Source organism: Rhinopithecus bieti, unplaced genomic scaffold, assembly GCF_001698545.2.
Source record: "Rhinopithecus bieti isolate Rb0 unplaced genomic scaffold, ASM169854v2 scaffold_6380, whole genome shotgun sequence".
Lineage (NCBI taxonomy): Eukaryota > Metazoa > Chordata > Mammalia > Primates > Cercopithecidae > Rhinopithecus > Rhinopithecus bieti.
The window spans coordinates 2,225,752-2,240,982 of NW_016806642.1; the positions used below are offsets into that span (position 1 = coordinate 2,225,752).

General features: G+C 38.7%; 1 protein-coding gene across 7 annotated transcripts in view; it reads left to right on the forward strand.

The window, feature by feature from the left end:
* The window catches only part of CUNH1orf141 (chromosome unknown C1orf141 homolog), a 54,748-nt gene that overhangs the window by 19,511 nt on the left and 20,006 nt on the right, over positions 1–15,231 (forward strand). For 6 of the 7 annotated variants that reach the window (XM_017877280.1, XM_017877277.1, XM_017877284.1 and 3 more), the window contains 2 exons: positions 2,679–2,791; positions 6,558–6,625. In XM_017877280.1, the coding sequence (XP_017732769.1) occupies positions 2,679–2,791; positions 6,558–6,625 (181 nt within the window). Of the gene's footprint in view, positions 1–2,678; positions 2,792–6,557; positions 6,626–15,231 lie in introns of those variants that run through there. The other variant, XM_017877283.1, reaches the window with a different exon arrangement.

The window sequence follows — 15,231 nt, forward strand, 5'->3', positions numbered from 1 at the left end:
GCCACTTCCAAATACCACAACATTAAAGATTTAAGCTTCAGCATTTGAATTTGAGGGGGACACAAACATTCAATCTACAGCATTTCCTCGGAAACTCAGATATCCTGGCCATGCCAAACAGTGTACTGCAGGGTGCCTACTTTACCTGCTTAATTTCACCCTCTCCAAATTTGACATGGGGCAGATCAGCAAGTGTGGTGTCTAACAGATGTGCAGAGAAAAGAGGAAAAAGCCACAGCAGACCCTAACAGGTCAATGACTCACAGTTCTGATATTTTTCTTTTTTCCCTCACCAGTTTTCTTTTATTTGAAGACCTAAAAGAATCTCTTGCTCCAAGTATTGGTGGATCTTTGTAGAATATAGAGTATGTATTGCTCCTTTTTACTCAGCTTTGGAGTAAAAAGTCACCCGGTCACCAATTCTAAGGCAACGGAATAATTGCCACTCAACAACTTATTTTAACAACATGAAATCCAAAACTATGTTAAATAAATATTACTCCACTATGACTAAGTGGAGTAAATTTCAGGAATAAGAATCAGTGTCCTCATTTATCTCTATGACATTTTGTTGATCACTTTCTAAACTTTATTTTACATAATTCTTACAACAATCCCTTGAGGTAACTATTAGCCTTATTTTGGAAGTTCACATAGAGTCAAGATGCAAAGTAAGGTCTAACTTCAAAGCCTATGCTCTTTGGTTTACCACAAAGAAATTCATATCTGAATATCTTTATATACTTTGCAAATGAATTTGAAAAAAATACTTTAGCAACATAAGTATTTTTAAGATAAAGATAAAATATTACCTGCTTAACAAGACTGTATAGCCAGCATCATCCTTAGAAACCCTTGACTCATTCTCATTCAAGTTAGAAACAGAACAATGCCCATTCTCACTAGTATACTACACTCTTTTAGAAGTCCTCCCCAACGATAATAAATAAGAACATAAGATACATTTTTTTGAAGGAACATATAAATTATTTTATGAAGATTACATAATTATTTATTAAAAGAGAGAATAAACTGAAAACCCATTAAAAAGTATAAGATGATAAGAAAGTTCAATAAAAATTTACCAAAAATCCTATGCATTCAGTAATTTTTTTTTCTTTTGAGACAAAATCTCTCTCTGTCGCCCAGGCTGGAGTGCAGTGGCACTATCTCAGCTCACTGCAACCTCTGCCTTCTGGATTCAAGCAATTCTCCTGCCTCAGCCTCCTGAGTAGCTGGGACTATAGGCACATGCCACCACACCCGGCTAATTTTTGTATTTTTACTAGAGATGGGGTTTCGCCATGTTGGCCAGGCTGGTCTCGAACTCCTGACCTCAGTTGATCCACCTGCCTCAGCCTCTCAAAGTGTTGGGATTATAGGCATTAGCCACTGCACCCGGCCTATTAGGCATTCAATGAATATTAAACATGTGCTATGTACCAGTCATGCTATAGGTGCTAAAATACCACAGTGAATAAAACACATAAGTAATCTGCCCTCAGAGTTTACAATCTAGGATAAGGTGGGGAGACAGCTAATAAATTAAATAAATGAATATATAATGTAAATTCACCAGTGATGAATGCTGTAGAGGAACAGGGATTACTATTTTAGATGGGGGAAGTGGGGTGGGCTGGAAAGATCTTTCTGAGGTGGAAATATGAGTGGAGACTGAAATGAAGGAGTAGGCCATGTCAACCCCTTGTGGGGAGAATACTACAGGCAGAGGAAAGAGCGAAGTCCTTAAGTGGAGCCTAAATTCCTTTCCCTGAACCAAACAGCTAGAGCCAATTTGCTCAGCGTTCATGTGGAGGTGAGGGGTATGCAGAGAGGGGCCTGGAGTGGCAATCAGTGGAAATTCTGTTACTTAGAAATGAGAACTGGGGAAAAAGTTTCTATTAGGGAGCATTTTGAATTTTACTCAAGTTTGATAGGAAACAGTTGAAGGAAATGATAGTCACATTTATATTTTACAAGTGTTGCTACGGCTGTATTGCGAAGAGAATGTTGAGGACAAGCGTAAGAGCAGGGAAAGCAAACAGAAGAAAGCTAGAGACATATGGAAGCAGTTCAGATGAAAAATAAAGGATCTTGGACTTGGATGGGAACAATGAGGAAAGAGGTGTTTGGATTTGGAATCTATTTCAAAGAAAGACACAGTAATATTTGCTGATAGGTTGGGAGTGGAAAAAGAGAGAAAGAGAAATAAAAGATGTCTGCAGACTTTTTGGCCTAAGCCTCTGGTTGACTGGAGATGGGGAAGCCTGGGTGAGGAGAAGATCAGGAAGCGGGTAGAATCAAGAATTTGGTTTTGAATATGTTAAGTTCAAGATACTTACAATTAAGCTAAGTGCAGGAGTCATGTGGACAGTTGGATATGTAAATCTGAAGTTCAGAGAAGAGGTTAGAGTCCGGACTGTAAATTTGGGACATCGGCCTATAGACAACAGTTACAGTGTGGGACTGGATTATATTCCCCTCTACTTTAAGTGACTAAAACTAATATTTTCAGCTCCTATTCAAGCAGTCCAATGCTTTGCACTTTCTACTATGATAACATTAACATAACATCCAAGTCTGCGTAACTAGGACTTCACCACATTTCTCCAAATTTATTTATTAGATTTATTTTGTAAATTTTCTCATTAATTTAAATTAATTTTTATTTCTTCCAGGCATGCCTCTTTCAAATGTAAGCCTGAACCTAGAAAGAGTGATTTTGAAAAGTCAAATTTAAGACCATTCTTTGTTCAAACAAATATAAAAAATAAAGAAAGTGAGTCAACAGGTAATGCTTTGTGTAACATATTTACTTCTTTGATTTATTAATGGGTGCTTTATTTATTTTATTGATGTGTGTCTTAAAAGATTCTTGATAATTTGATGACTCTGTCAAAAGCATTTCCATAACTATAAAAAACGAATTTAGTAAGAAGAAGAGATATTAATATCGGAAGGACATATTTATACATATATTCACAAATAGGAATATATTTTTATGTTTATTAGGTTATGTGTTTTTTTTTCTAGAAAGAAAATCTCTGAGTTTCCTTTCAGTCAACACTGAGAATTTCCTTGTTACTGTTTTTTAAAAGTCAAGTATGACCAGCTTGCTTAATGGAAACCTACTTTCAGCGTTAGAAATTTTAGGAATCTGCTGATGTGGGCTCAGTGGCTCACGGCCTGTAATCCATGCGCTTTGTGAGGCCGAGGCGCGGTAGATCACCTGAGGTCAGGTATTTGAGACCCAGCCTGGCCAATTATGGCAAAACACCCATCTCTACTAAAAGTACAAAATTAGCTGTTGTGAGTGGTGCATGCCTGTAATCCCAGCTATCAGGAGGCTGAGGCAGAAGAATCGCTTGAACCAGGATAGGCAGAGGTTGCAGTGAGCTGAGATCATGCCACTGCACTCCAGCCTAGCGTGACCAAGAGCAAGACTTGTCTTCAAAAAAAAAAAAAAAAAAAAAAAAAAAAAAATTTAGGAATCTGTGAGCTAAGAATCAGCATTATCAGTTCTCAGAGAACTTGAACATTTCATGTTGCCTTAGCTTTTCTCTTTCTCTGGCATTATCAAACAATCATTCCATTGCATAATTCTCATCAACCTTCTTAACTGAGGCTTCTTGACTCCACATCACCCCACATTGCATAATTTTTCTATTGTGCTTCATAACCTGATTTCTCAAAGGATTTGTTATACACACTGTTATTTTACTTCTTATGATTCACTTTCATGATGTCGTATTTCCTTATGTGTCTTATTATCTTTGAATGTGTGCTGGACACTATTTGGAAAATTATCTATAGGAACAATTTGAGAACTAGGGTGATGGTACCTTACTCCAGAAAATATTTTTTTTTTTTTTTCTTTTTTTTTTTTTTTTTTTACTGTTTATGCCAGGTATCTGGAGGCAGTACTTGTCAGAACATACCAAAGCATTCAAGGCGTCACTTTCCCTAAAACATCCAGGTGGCAAGCTTAACTATTCTAGTTCACCCTAAGGATGTAACCCTTTTGGATCCCAGGTAAAATGAATAGGTGTGGGTTTTTTTTGTGGGGGAAGGAAAGTGGAGAACATATTAAATATCAAAACTTTGGACCTTTGGCCAGCTTTTTGTTTTTTTATATCTCAAGCCATGAAGCTTCCAAAACTTGATCTTACTTTCACATCACAAATACCCTCAGAGAAAAAGTGGCTTGGCATACTGGGCTTACCTATCTGAGTTCTTATCTTCTCCTAGATTTAAGACCAGGGGTCCCTTATCATCTTTTAAGTCTATGATTCTCTTTAGACTTTAAAAAATAGTCCATCTAGCCTTTTAAGATGTTTTCAGCAGGAGGGCTGGTACTAATTATCTGGCCTTCCATAATGGTAACAGAAATCTCTAATCCATTTTCTTTCCTTAAATCATACAGAGATCTTTTAAAAGTAGGCTGATCCTGATTAAAGCCTCTTCAGTGGCTTCTCACTGTACTTAGTATGAAACTTGTACTCCTTACAAAGGCCTGGCTGAGCACAGTGGCTCATGGCTGTAATCCCAGCACTTTGGGAGGCCAAGGCAAGTGGATCACTTGAGGTCAAGAGTTTGAGACCAGCCTGACCAACATGGTGAAACCCTGTTTCTACTAAAAATACAAAATTAGCTGGGCATGATCGTACATGCCTGTCATCCCAGCTACTTGAGAGTCCCTTGAACCAGGGAGGCAGAGGTTGCAGTGAGCTGAGATTGCACCATTGCACTGTAGCCTGGGCAACAAGAGTGAAACTCCATCTAAAAAAAAAAAAAAAGAAGAAAGAAACAAAGACCTGCCTATTGTGACTTTTGTGTGTGTATTCAACCTCATTCCCTACCTCCCTGGCCTTCATTTAAATTGCATCTTCAACCAGGTGGGATGGTTCACATCTGTAATCCCAGACCTTTGGGAAGTCAAGATAGGCAAATCACTTGAAGTCAGGAGTTCGAGACCAGCCTGGCCAACATGGTGAAACCCCATCTCTACTAAAAATACAAAAATTAGCCAGGCGTGGTGGTGCACGCTTGTAATCCCAGCTACTTGGGAGGCTGAGGCATGAGAATCACTTGAAGCCAGGAGGTGGAGGCTGCAGTGAACCGAGATGGTGCCACTGCACTCCAGCTGGGTGACAGAGCAAGACTCCATCTCAAAATAAATAAATTGCAACTTCATTAGCCTCTTTTCAGTACAACTGCCAGATTTCCTGAGAGGAATATGTATTTTCCCCCCTGCCTAAACACTCTGATACTCTATTCTGGCTGCTTACAGCTCATTTGCATATTTTGGTTAAATGTCATCTGTTCAGAGAGGCCTCCTCTGACTACCCGATCAACAATATACCTCTTTTATGGTTCTCCCTCACCAAAATGTGTTTATTTCTGTTACAGAATAAATTTCAATTATTCACGCCTTGGTTTTTTTGTTGGTTTTCTTTTCCTGACAGGGTCTCACTCTGTTGCCCAGACTGGAATGCAGTGGTGTGATCATGGCTCACTGCAGCTTCGACCTCCCTGTGCTCAGTAATCCTTCCACCTCAGCCTCTTGAGTAGCTGAGACTACAGGCACACCACCACACTCAGCTAATTTTTATACTTTTTTTTAGAGACAGAGACAGGGTTTCACCATGTTGCCCAGGCTAGTCTCGAACTCCTGGGCTCCAGTGATCCACCTGGCCTGGCCTCCCAAAATGCTGGGGTTATAGGTGTAAGTCACTTCACCAGTCCAACGTCTTTTTTTTTTTTTTTTTTTTTTTTTTTTAATCTTCCATATTACCCACTAAAATGTATGCATCATTGGGCAGGAGTCACAATTCCAGAGTCCATCAGTGCCTGGCTTATAGCAGTTGATCAACAAATAACTATTGATTGAATGACTACCAGACTCCGTATTAAATTTGTTACATCTATTATCTCATTTAACTCTGAAAGTATTTCTGTAAGTGCTATTGTTTCCAGTTAACAAATGAGGAAAGTAAGACTCATAGATGTTAAGTAACTTTCCTATGGCTATGGCTATGTAACTCACATAAAAAGGTGCAATTTGGACCCAGGCTATCTAAGTCCAAAGTCTGTATGCCTGACCCCTGCACTGTACTTTAAGGATATCCATTGGATGATAATTCAGATCAACAAAACTCATAACTGAATATGAGAGAAATGCAGGTAGAAGGGACTATTTCTATTTCTCTTTTCAAAGGAATTAGCCAAAATATTTTTTGAATAACATATACGATTCTATCTTATTTAGAAATCCATCATTTTCCAATACAATATAGCTTTATTGTATAAATAGTTAATAGTTGTAAAAATAGTAAATAATTGAAAGTTATAGTCTGTTAATAGAAATTCACTTTTAGGGCAAATTATTCTAAAATAGATTTAGCTCTAACCATGTACAAGCAATGCATATGTAAGCAAATAAAATTACTCATTTACATTTCTTAAAAGTTTACTGCAGTGGAGACAATGGTTGATTGGGTTTAATTAGAAGTAACTTAATAGCATGGAAATACTTATGTTTGAGTTTGTTTCTTTAGAGCCAGTAGAAGAACATCTAAAATCAAGATCTATTAGACCCTATCTTTATCTTAAGGATACAACTGAGGTAGGTGTAATTTGTATACTCCATAATTACTTAATAGAAATCCAAATTAGTCCTAATAATTTTATATATACTCCTACAAATCCCAAATTCAAGTGAATTTTAGGATTCAAAATGATCAAATGTTAAACTGATTTCCTCTTTGATATTACGTAAAACTTTATGTATGGAGACATTAGAGAAGATAATATATTCTTTTTTGGAGATATTTCAATACAGTAGAGATTATTGAATATGATAATGACTAGCACTTATAAAGTCAGTTAAGACAGAGCATCATAAAAATCATACATGTATAACTTAAACATTCAAATTTATCAAATAAAAATATATATCCATTTGTTCATCTTTTAATGTGTAACCAAAACCTTGTTTTGCTTGTTTTGAGCATGCTATGTATGGTGGTTAATCAAATTACATAATTGCAACAGCAACTACCACAAATAGGTTTGGAACCAACACTACTGACTCTTGATAATCACTGAGCAGAAGTTCATGGGCATGCTAGAGTGACTAGCTTTGAGCATTGAGAGTGCCTTGGACATCATTCAGTAGTTTTTATCTAGGAAACTATGGAGATAAATTAAACCAGAGAATTAGCAAGGGAAAGTCACTTTAGAGAGTCTCTTAGGTATTAATTTTTGTATTTTATATATACATATATATATAATATATCAAGAAATAGGGAGAAATACAGACTTAGGGCCATAATTAATAACAAATTTTGTTGCATATTCCTACATTTTATATTCTAAAATATTAAAAGGATTATCAGTTTTATCTTCATCTACGTGGTTTATTTAATTTCATGTTTTATTTAGGTTCATGGTTAATAAAAGTCTCCCAAGATATATATTACAACATAACATCACAGTCAGGTTACTCATCATAATACATTTACTAGCCTCTTATGTAAAATTGTAAAATTTTAGTTTTTTAAAATAAAATATCCATGTGATATTTTAGAAACAAATAGTAGAGAAACGCTAATAAGAACACACAGCCCTTTCATTCTCTGCTTCCTTTTCTAATTTCCTCTTTTCAGAGGCAACCACGTTTAACGTTTTTGGGTTTCAGTACCTTATAAGATTAACTCCATATTTCTAAAGAATGAGTTTCTACTGCTGATTTTAATTTATCAACTTTAAACATTATCTACTGAAAATCAATAATAAAGATTGTTTATACCACTCTACATCCTGCCTCTCTCCACTTTCCTCTTCTGGATCTTTTATAGTTACTTTTTTTGTTTCTTCTGTTGTTAATTTTTGCAACTTGAAATAATATATCTAACTTTTTTCCCCATCATTTTTAATCACTAACTCCTGATTCCCCTTTATATACGATGAAGATCTTAACAGTTTTATCCTGTCTTCCAACTCTCTTCCACACTTCTTCCCTAGGTCAAGTATATATTTACTTTTACATTTTTTAGGTCAACTATTATATTCAGCTTTGAGCTCTGATTAAGCCTTTATGTTTTGTTTGTAGGTTAATTCTAAAACTCAAAATACTATTAACAGCATTTATATTATTATGATAATATAAATAATCATTTCATTTACGTTATAGTAATGTCTCTGTAATAATCATTACGGAACAAAGTAATGTGCTTGGATTACCTTTCTTCTCAGTGGGTACAATTTAACAACAATGGACTCTTTTTTCACTATTACTAAAAAAATGCCATGTTTTAGTTTCCCTCATATTTAGACCTTAACTGTCTAGTACACTTTTATGTTTTTTCTTGGAATTTGTGATGGCCTTTCTTTTTTCTTGTGGGAAATGATGATAATAATAGCAAACATGTAATTGCATGTGTGCCTCAAGCACTGTTCAAAGAAAAATTACATCCTCAACAACCCAATGACATAAATACTATTATCCCTGAGAAAAAAGAGGCACAAGGAAGATAAGCAAATTGCCTGAGATTACTGTATAGGAACCACGAAGAACCCAGCAGTTTGATTCATGCTTATTGTCACCGAGATCTGCAGCCTCCAAAAAAGAAGCATGTAACTTTCTTATATGTGAAAATGATCAAGTTTTTTACTCATGCTCTCTTCCATTCCACTCTTCTTGAAGGAATTGTTCCTGAAACCCAGTGACTTTTTGTTCTAAATTTGACCTGTTACTGTAAGTCTCCTTTTACGTTGTCATTCCATTCCTTGGCTCAGTTCCTCAGATTCTAGTATCCGATATCTTCTTCTTTCTTTTTTTTTTTTTTTTTTGAGATGGAGTCCTCCTCTGTTGCCCAGCCTGGAGTGCAGTGGCACAATCTCGGCTCACTGCAAGCTCCGCCTCCCACGTTCACACCATTCTCCTGGGACTACAGGCATCCACCACCAAGCCCGGCTAAATTTTTTTGGTATTTTTAGTAGAGATGGGGTTTCACCATGTTAGCCAGGATGGTCTCGATCTGCTGACCTGGTGATCCGCCCGCCTCTGCCTTCCAAAGTGCTGGGATTACAGGCGTGAACCACCGCGCCCAGCCTTCTTATTTCTTTTTGGATTTCATCTTTATTTTCCTAGACTATATTTTATTTATTTTTAAAATTTTATGTCCATAGTTTTGGGGTAACAGGTGGTTTTGGTTACATGAATAAGTTCTTTTTTTTTTTTTTTTTTTTTTTTTTTTTTTTTGAGGCAGAGTCTCGCTCTGTCGCCCGGACTGGAGTGCAGTGGCCAGATCTCAGCTCACTGCAAGCTCCACCTCCCGGGTTTACGCCATTCTCCTGCCTCAGCCTCCCGAGTAGCTGGGACTACAGGCGCCCGCCACCTCGCCCGGCTGGTTTCTTTTTTGTATTTTTAGTAGAGACGGGGTTTCACCGTGTTAGCCAGGATGGTCTCGATCTCCTGACCTCGTGATACGCCCGTCTCGGCCTCCCAAAGTGCTGGGATTACAGGCTTGAGCCACCACGCCCGGCCTACATGAATAAGTTCTTTAGTGGTGATTTCTGAGATTTTGGTGCACTGATCACCTGAGCTGTGTGTACCCAGTGTGTAGTCTTTTGTCCCTCATCCCCGCTCCCACCTTTCCCCAGAGTCCCCAAAGTCCATTGTATCATTCTTATGTCTTTGCATCTTCATAGCTTAGCTCCCACTTGTAAGTGAGAACATGTGATATTTGGTTTTCTATTCCTGAGTTACTTCACTTAGAATAATGGTCTCTAACTCCATCCAGGTTGCTGCAAATGCCATTATTTCATTCTTTGTTATGACTGAGTAGCATTACATGGTATATAAATACATTGCATGTTCTTTATCCACTTGTTGGTTGACAGGCATTTAAGCTGGTTCCATATTTTTGCAGTTGCAAATTGTGCTGCTATAAACATGCGTGTGCAAGTGTCTGTTTCATATAATGACTTCTTTTTCTCTAGGTATATATCCAGTAGTGGGATTGCTGGATGAAATAGTAGCTTTACTTTTAATTCTTGAAGGTATTTTCATGCTGTTTTCCATAGTGGTTATACTAGTTTACATTCCCACCAACAGTGTAAAAGTGTTGCCTTTTTACCACATCCATGCCAAGGTCTATTTTTTTTTTTTTAATTTTTAAATTATGACCATTCTTGCAGGAATAAGTCAGTATCTCATGGTGGTTTCAATTTGCATTTCCCTGATAATTAGTGATGTTGAGCACTTTTTCATTTGTATATCTTATTTTGAAAATTATTCATACCTTTGCCCACTTTTTGATGGGATTGTTTGTTGTTTTTTGTTGTTTGTTTGACACAGAGTCTCGTTCTGTCACCAGGCTGGAGTGAAGTGGCATGATCTCGGCTTACTGCAACCTCTACCTCCTGGGTTCAAGTGATTCTCCTGCCTCAGCTTCCTGAGTAGCTGGGATTACAGGCATGCACCACCATGCCCAGCTAATTTTTGTATTTTTAGTAGAGACAGCGTTTCACCACATTGGCCAGGCTGTCTTGAACTCCTGACCTCAGGTGATCTGCCCACCTCAGCCTCCCAAAGTGCTGGGATTACAAGCATGAGCCACTATGCCCAGCCTGGAATTGTATTTTCTTGCTGATATGTTTGAGCTCCTTGTAATTTCTGGATAGTATTGTTGGATGTATAGATTGCAAAGATTTTCTCTCAATCTGTGGGTTGTCTGTTTGCTGAATATTTCTTTCACTGTTTGGAAGCTTTTTAGTTTAATTAGGTCCCATCTATTTTCATTTCTGTTGCATTTGCTTTTGGATTTTTGGTCATTAACTCTGCTTAAGCCAATGTCTAGAAGAGTTTTCAGATGTTGTCTTCTAAAATTTTTATGGTTTCAGGTCTTATATTTAAGTCTTCGAGCTGGGCATGGTGGCTCATGCCTATAAACCCAGTGCTCTGGGAGGCCGAGGTGGGTCACCTGAGGCAGGGAGTTTGAGATCAGCCTGGCCAATATGGCAAAAACCCCCATCTCTACTAAAAATACAAAAATTAGTCAGGCATGGTGGTGTGTGCCTGTAATCCCAACTACTTAAGTGGCTGAGGCACAAGAATTGCTTGAATCTAGGAGGCAGAGCTTGCAGTGAACCAGGATTGCGTCATTGCATTCCAGCCTAGCAACAGAGCAAGACTTTGTCTCCAGAAAAAGAAAAAGATTTAAGCCTTTGATTTATCTTGAGTTGATTTTTTTATAAGGTGAGAGGTGAGGATCCAGTTTCATTTTTCTACATGTGGCTTGCCAATTATCCCTGCACCATTTGTTGAATAGGGTGTCCTTTCCCCACCTTATGTTTTTGTTTGATTTGTCGAAGATCAGTTGGCTGTAAGTATTTGGCTTTATTTCTGGGTTCTTTATTCTGTTCCATTGGTCTACATGCGTATTTTTATACCAGTACCATGCTGTTTTGGTAACTATAGCCTTGTAGCAGAGTTTAAAGTCAGATAATGTTCTTTTTGTTTAGTCTTTCTTTGGCTAAAGAGGCTCTTTTTTGTTTCCATATGAATTTTAGGATTGTTTCTTCTAGTTCTGTGAAGAATGATGGTGGTATTTTTATGGGAATTGCATTGAATCTGTAGATTGCTTTTGGCAGTATGGTCATTTTCACGATATTGATTCTACCCATTCATGAGTATGGGATGTGTTTCCATTTGTGTTATCTGTGATTTATTTCAGCACTCTTTTGTAGTTTTCCTTGTAGAGATCTTTTACCTCCTTCGTTAGGTATATTCCTATGATTTTTATTTTATTTATTTGAAACTCTTAAAGAAGGGATTGCATTCTTGATCTGATTCTCAGCTTGGTTGTTGTTGGTGTATAGCAGTGCTACTGATTTGTGTACATTGATTGTGTGTCTTGAAACTTTACTGAATTCATTTATCAAATCTAGGAGATTTTTGGATGAGTCTTTAGGGTTTTCTAGGTATACAATCATATCAGCAAACAGTGACAGTTTGACTTCCTCCTTACTGATTTTTTTTTTTTTTTTTAGACGTAGTCTTGCTCTGTCGCCCAGTCTGGAGTGCGGTGGCATGATCTCTGCTCACTGCAAGCTCTGCCTCCCAGGTTCACACCATTCTCCTGCCTCAGTTTCCTGAGTAGCTGCGATTACAGGTGCCCGCCACCACACCCGTCTAATTTTTGTATTTTTAGTAGAGATGGGGTTTCACTGTGTTAGCCAGGATGGTCTTGATCTCCTGACCTCGTGATCCACCTGCCTCGGCCTCCCAAAGTGCTGGGATTACACGGGTGAGCCACCGTAACTGGCCCCTACTTTTTTTTTTCTTTTTTTCAGACACAGTCTCACTCTGTCACCCAGGCTGGAGTGCAGTGGTGTGATCTCAGCTCACTGCAACCTCCGCCTCCCAGGTTCAAGTGATTCTCCTGCCTCAGCCTCCCGAGTAGCTGAGATTATAGGCATGAGTCACCACACCTGGCTAATTTTCATATTTTTAGTAGAGAAACGGGGTTTCAGGATGTTGGCCAGGCTGATCTTGAACTCCTGACCTCAGGTTTTCTGCCTGCCTCAGCCTCCCAAAGTGCTGGGAGCTTTGAGGGGCACTGATAGCCTCTGATTTCCACAAGAGTAGAAGTTAGGATAATCTATGTTACACTGTTAACTTTTAGCAAGCTTTACTTTTGTTGAAAACCTTGTACGTTTGGGATTTTAATTATTCTTTGCTATTAATAAGACCTCCTTCAGTCCATATTAACTTAGAATTGGTATAGATGACTCNTGATTCTCCTGCCTCAGCCTCCCGAGTAGCTGAGATTATAGGCATGAGTCACCACACCTGGCTAATTTTCATATTTTAGTAGAGAAACGGGGTTTCAGGATGTTGGCCAGGCTGATCTTGAACTCCTGACCTCAGGTTTTCTGCCTGCCTCAGCCTCCCAAAGTGCTGGGAGCTTTGAGGGGCACTGATAGCCTCTGATTTCCACAAGAGTAGAAGTTAGGATAATCTATGTTACACTGTTAACTTTTAGCAAGCTTTACTTTTGTTGAAAACCTTGTACGTTTGGGATTTTAATTATTCTTTGCTATTAATAAGACCTCCTTCAGTCCATATTAACTTAGAATTGGTATAGATGACTCCTTCCTGATTCTGTAAGTACTTTAAGGTTTGGCAGAGTGCAAACAGCTCCCACGTTTGAGCAGATCAGTTATTAGGCAATTTTCCTAATTCTGTTTCTACAGGAGTTTCCTTATCACTTACTGAATACCCATTATGTCTTTTTCCCTTAATCACCTGGGAGGAACCATCTCCCTGTCCTGAAGGGAGTTCCTCCTAGATCTGGTCAGACCTTTGTGTGGTAATTAATTAAGATTTAGATCCCCTGCTGGGAAACCTGCAGGGTTAAGGATTTTTGATAGGAAAGCTATGGATGTCAGTGGCCTCAGTGCTTTTGGGCTATGCCTTGTTTACACTGACAACAAGGTGGTACTGGAGTGTTACAGGATCACAGAGAAGACCTTCAATTATCAATTATAGGTTTTAAATTTACCCTGGCTTTTAAAGGAATAGGGTACACTCTTTTTTCTTTACCACTTCTCTCTCTCTCTCTCTCTTTCTTTCTTTCTCTCTCTCTCTCTCTCTCTCTCTTTCTTTCTTTCTTTCTTTCTTTCTTTCTTTCTTTCTTTCTCTCTCTCTCTCTTTCTCTCTCTCTCTCTCTTTCTTTGACTTTCTGTCTCTCTCTTTCTTTCTCTTTGATTTTCTGTCTCTTTCTCTCTTTCTTTCTCTGCTGGTCTCTCCCAGCCTCTGCCAGCCACTTTTTGATGGCTTCAGCAGTGTAAGACTGCCACCTCCTTGGGTTTTTGCACTGCATGCAATAACTCCATGGTTTCCTTGTGGTATTTAATGGGGATTTCCCCAGAGGTTAGGAACTCCCTTTCTTTCCATATTGTAGCATGGGCATGTAGGATTAGATAAGCATACTTGCTATCTGTATACATATTTATTCATTTTCTCTTTGCCATTTCTAAGGCTTGGGTAAGTGCCACTAGTTCTGCTAACTGGGCACTGGGGGAAAGAGGCTTACTTTCTGGTACTGTTACATCACAACCTATTGCATAACCTGCCCTTCGTATCCCATTCTCCACAAATGAACTTCCATCCGTATATAGGTTAAGGTCAGGATTAGCTAAGGGGATTTCTAAGAGATCATCTCGGGTAGCATAAGTCTGAACTATAATTTGTTGGCAGTCATGCTCAATTGGTTCCCTGTCCTCTGGGAGAAAAGTGGCATGGTTGAGGGCTGCACATGTACGTATTTGAAGCACTGGTCCCCCAAGGAGTAGTGCCTGGTATCTAAGCAGGGGATTGTCTGATAGCCGTAAACTTCCTATGGCACCTAGTATGCCATTTACATCATGAGTGGTCCAGACAATGAGATCCTTTCCTTGTATTATTTTGATAGCCTCTGATACTAAGATGGCCACTGCTGCAACTACCCGTAAACAGTGAGGCCAGCCTTTGGCTACTACGTCAATTTCCTTGCTTAGGTATGCCACTGGTTGTGGGGCTGTCCCACAAGTCTAAGTAAGGACTCCAAGAGCTATTCCTGCACTCTCCATGATGTATAAAGAGATATTTTGTCCTGTGGGAAGGCTTAAAGCTGGAGTTTGTACTAGGGCCTCTTTTAAGGTTCTGAAGGCTGTTTCTGCCTCTGGTTCCCATTCTACTAGATGAGTGTTTGCCCTCTGGGTCTCCTTGATTAGAGTATAGAGGGGCCTGGCTGAACGAACACATTCCTCCCTATATCACAGCCTTGAGCCCGACACATCACATCCCCCCATATGCCTCCACTTCCTGGGCCCGACACAAACACATTCCTCCATATATCTCAAAGAAAAACAACACCTGGAGAATCTCCGATAAGGTTACAACCGTTTGTAAAAGCGCAGGAACCAATAAGAAAGCTGCTAAAAGTATAACTTAATACGTTAACCAATTGTAATGCTGTAACCAAGAAGAATTCCCTTGTAACCTTACATATCCTGTTTTCATCAGGCTGTAAAAAGCTAGCACATGCATTGTTCGGGGCCCTCTTGTATGTTGTAGAACGGAGGGACCAAGTTCGAACTTGCATTAAAGATCCTTGCCGCTTGGCTTTGACTCTGGACTCTGGTGGTCTTCTTCGGGGAATAAACGGTCTGGGCATAACA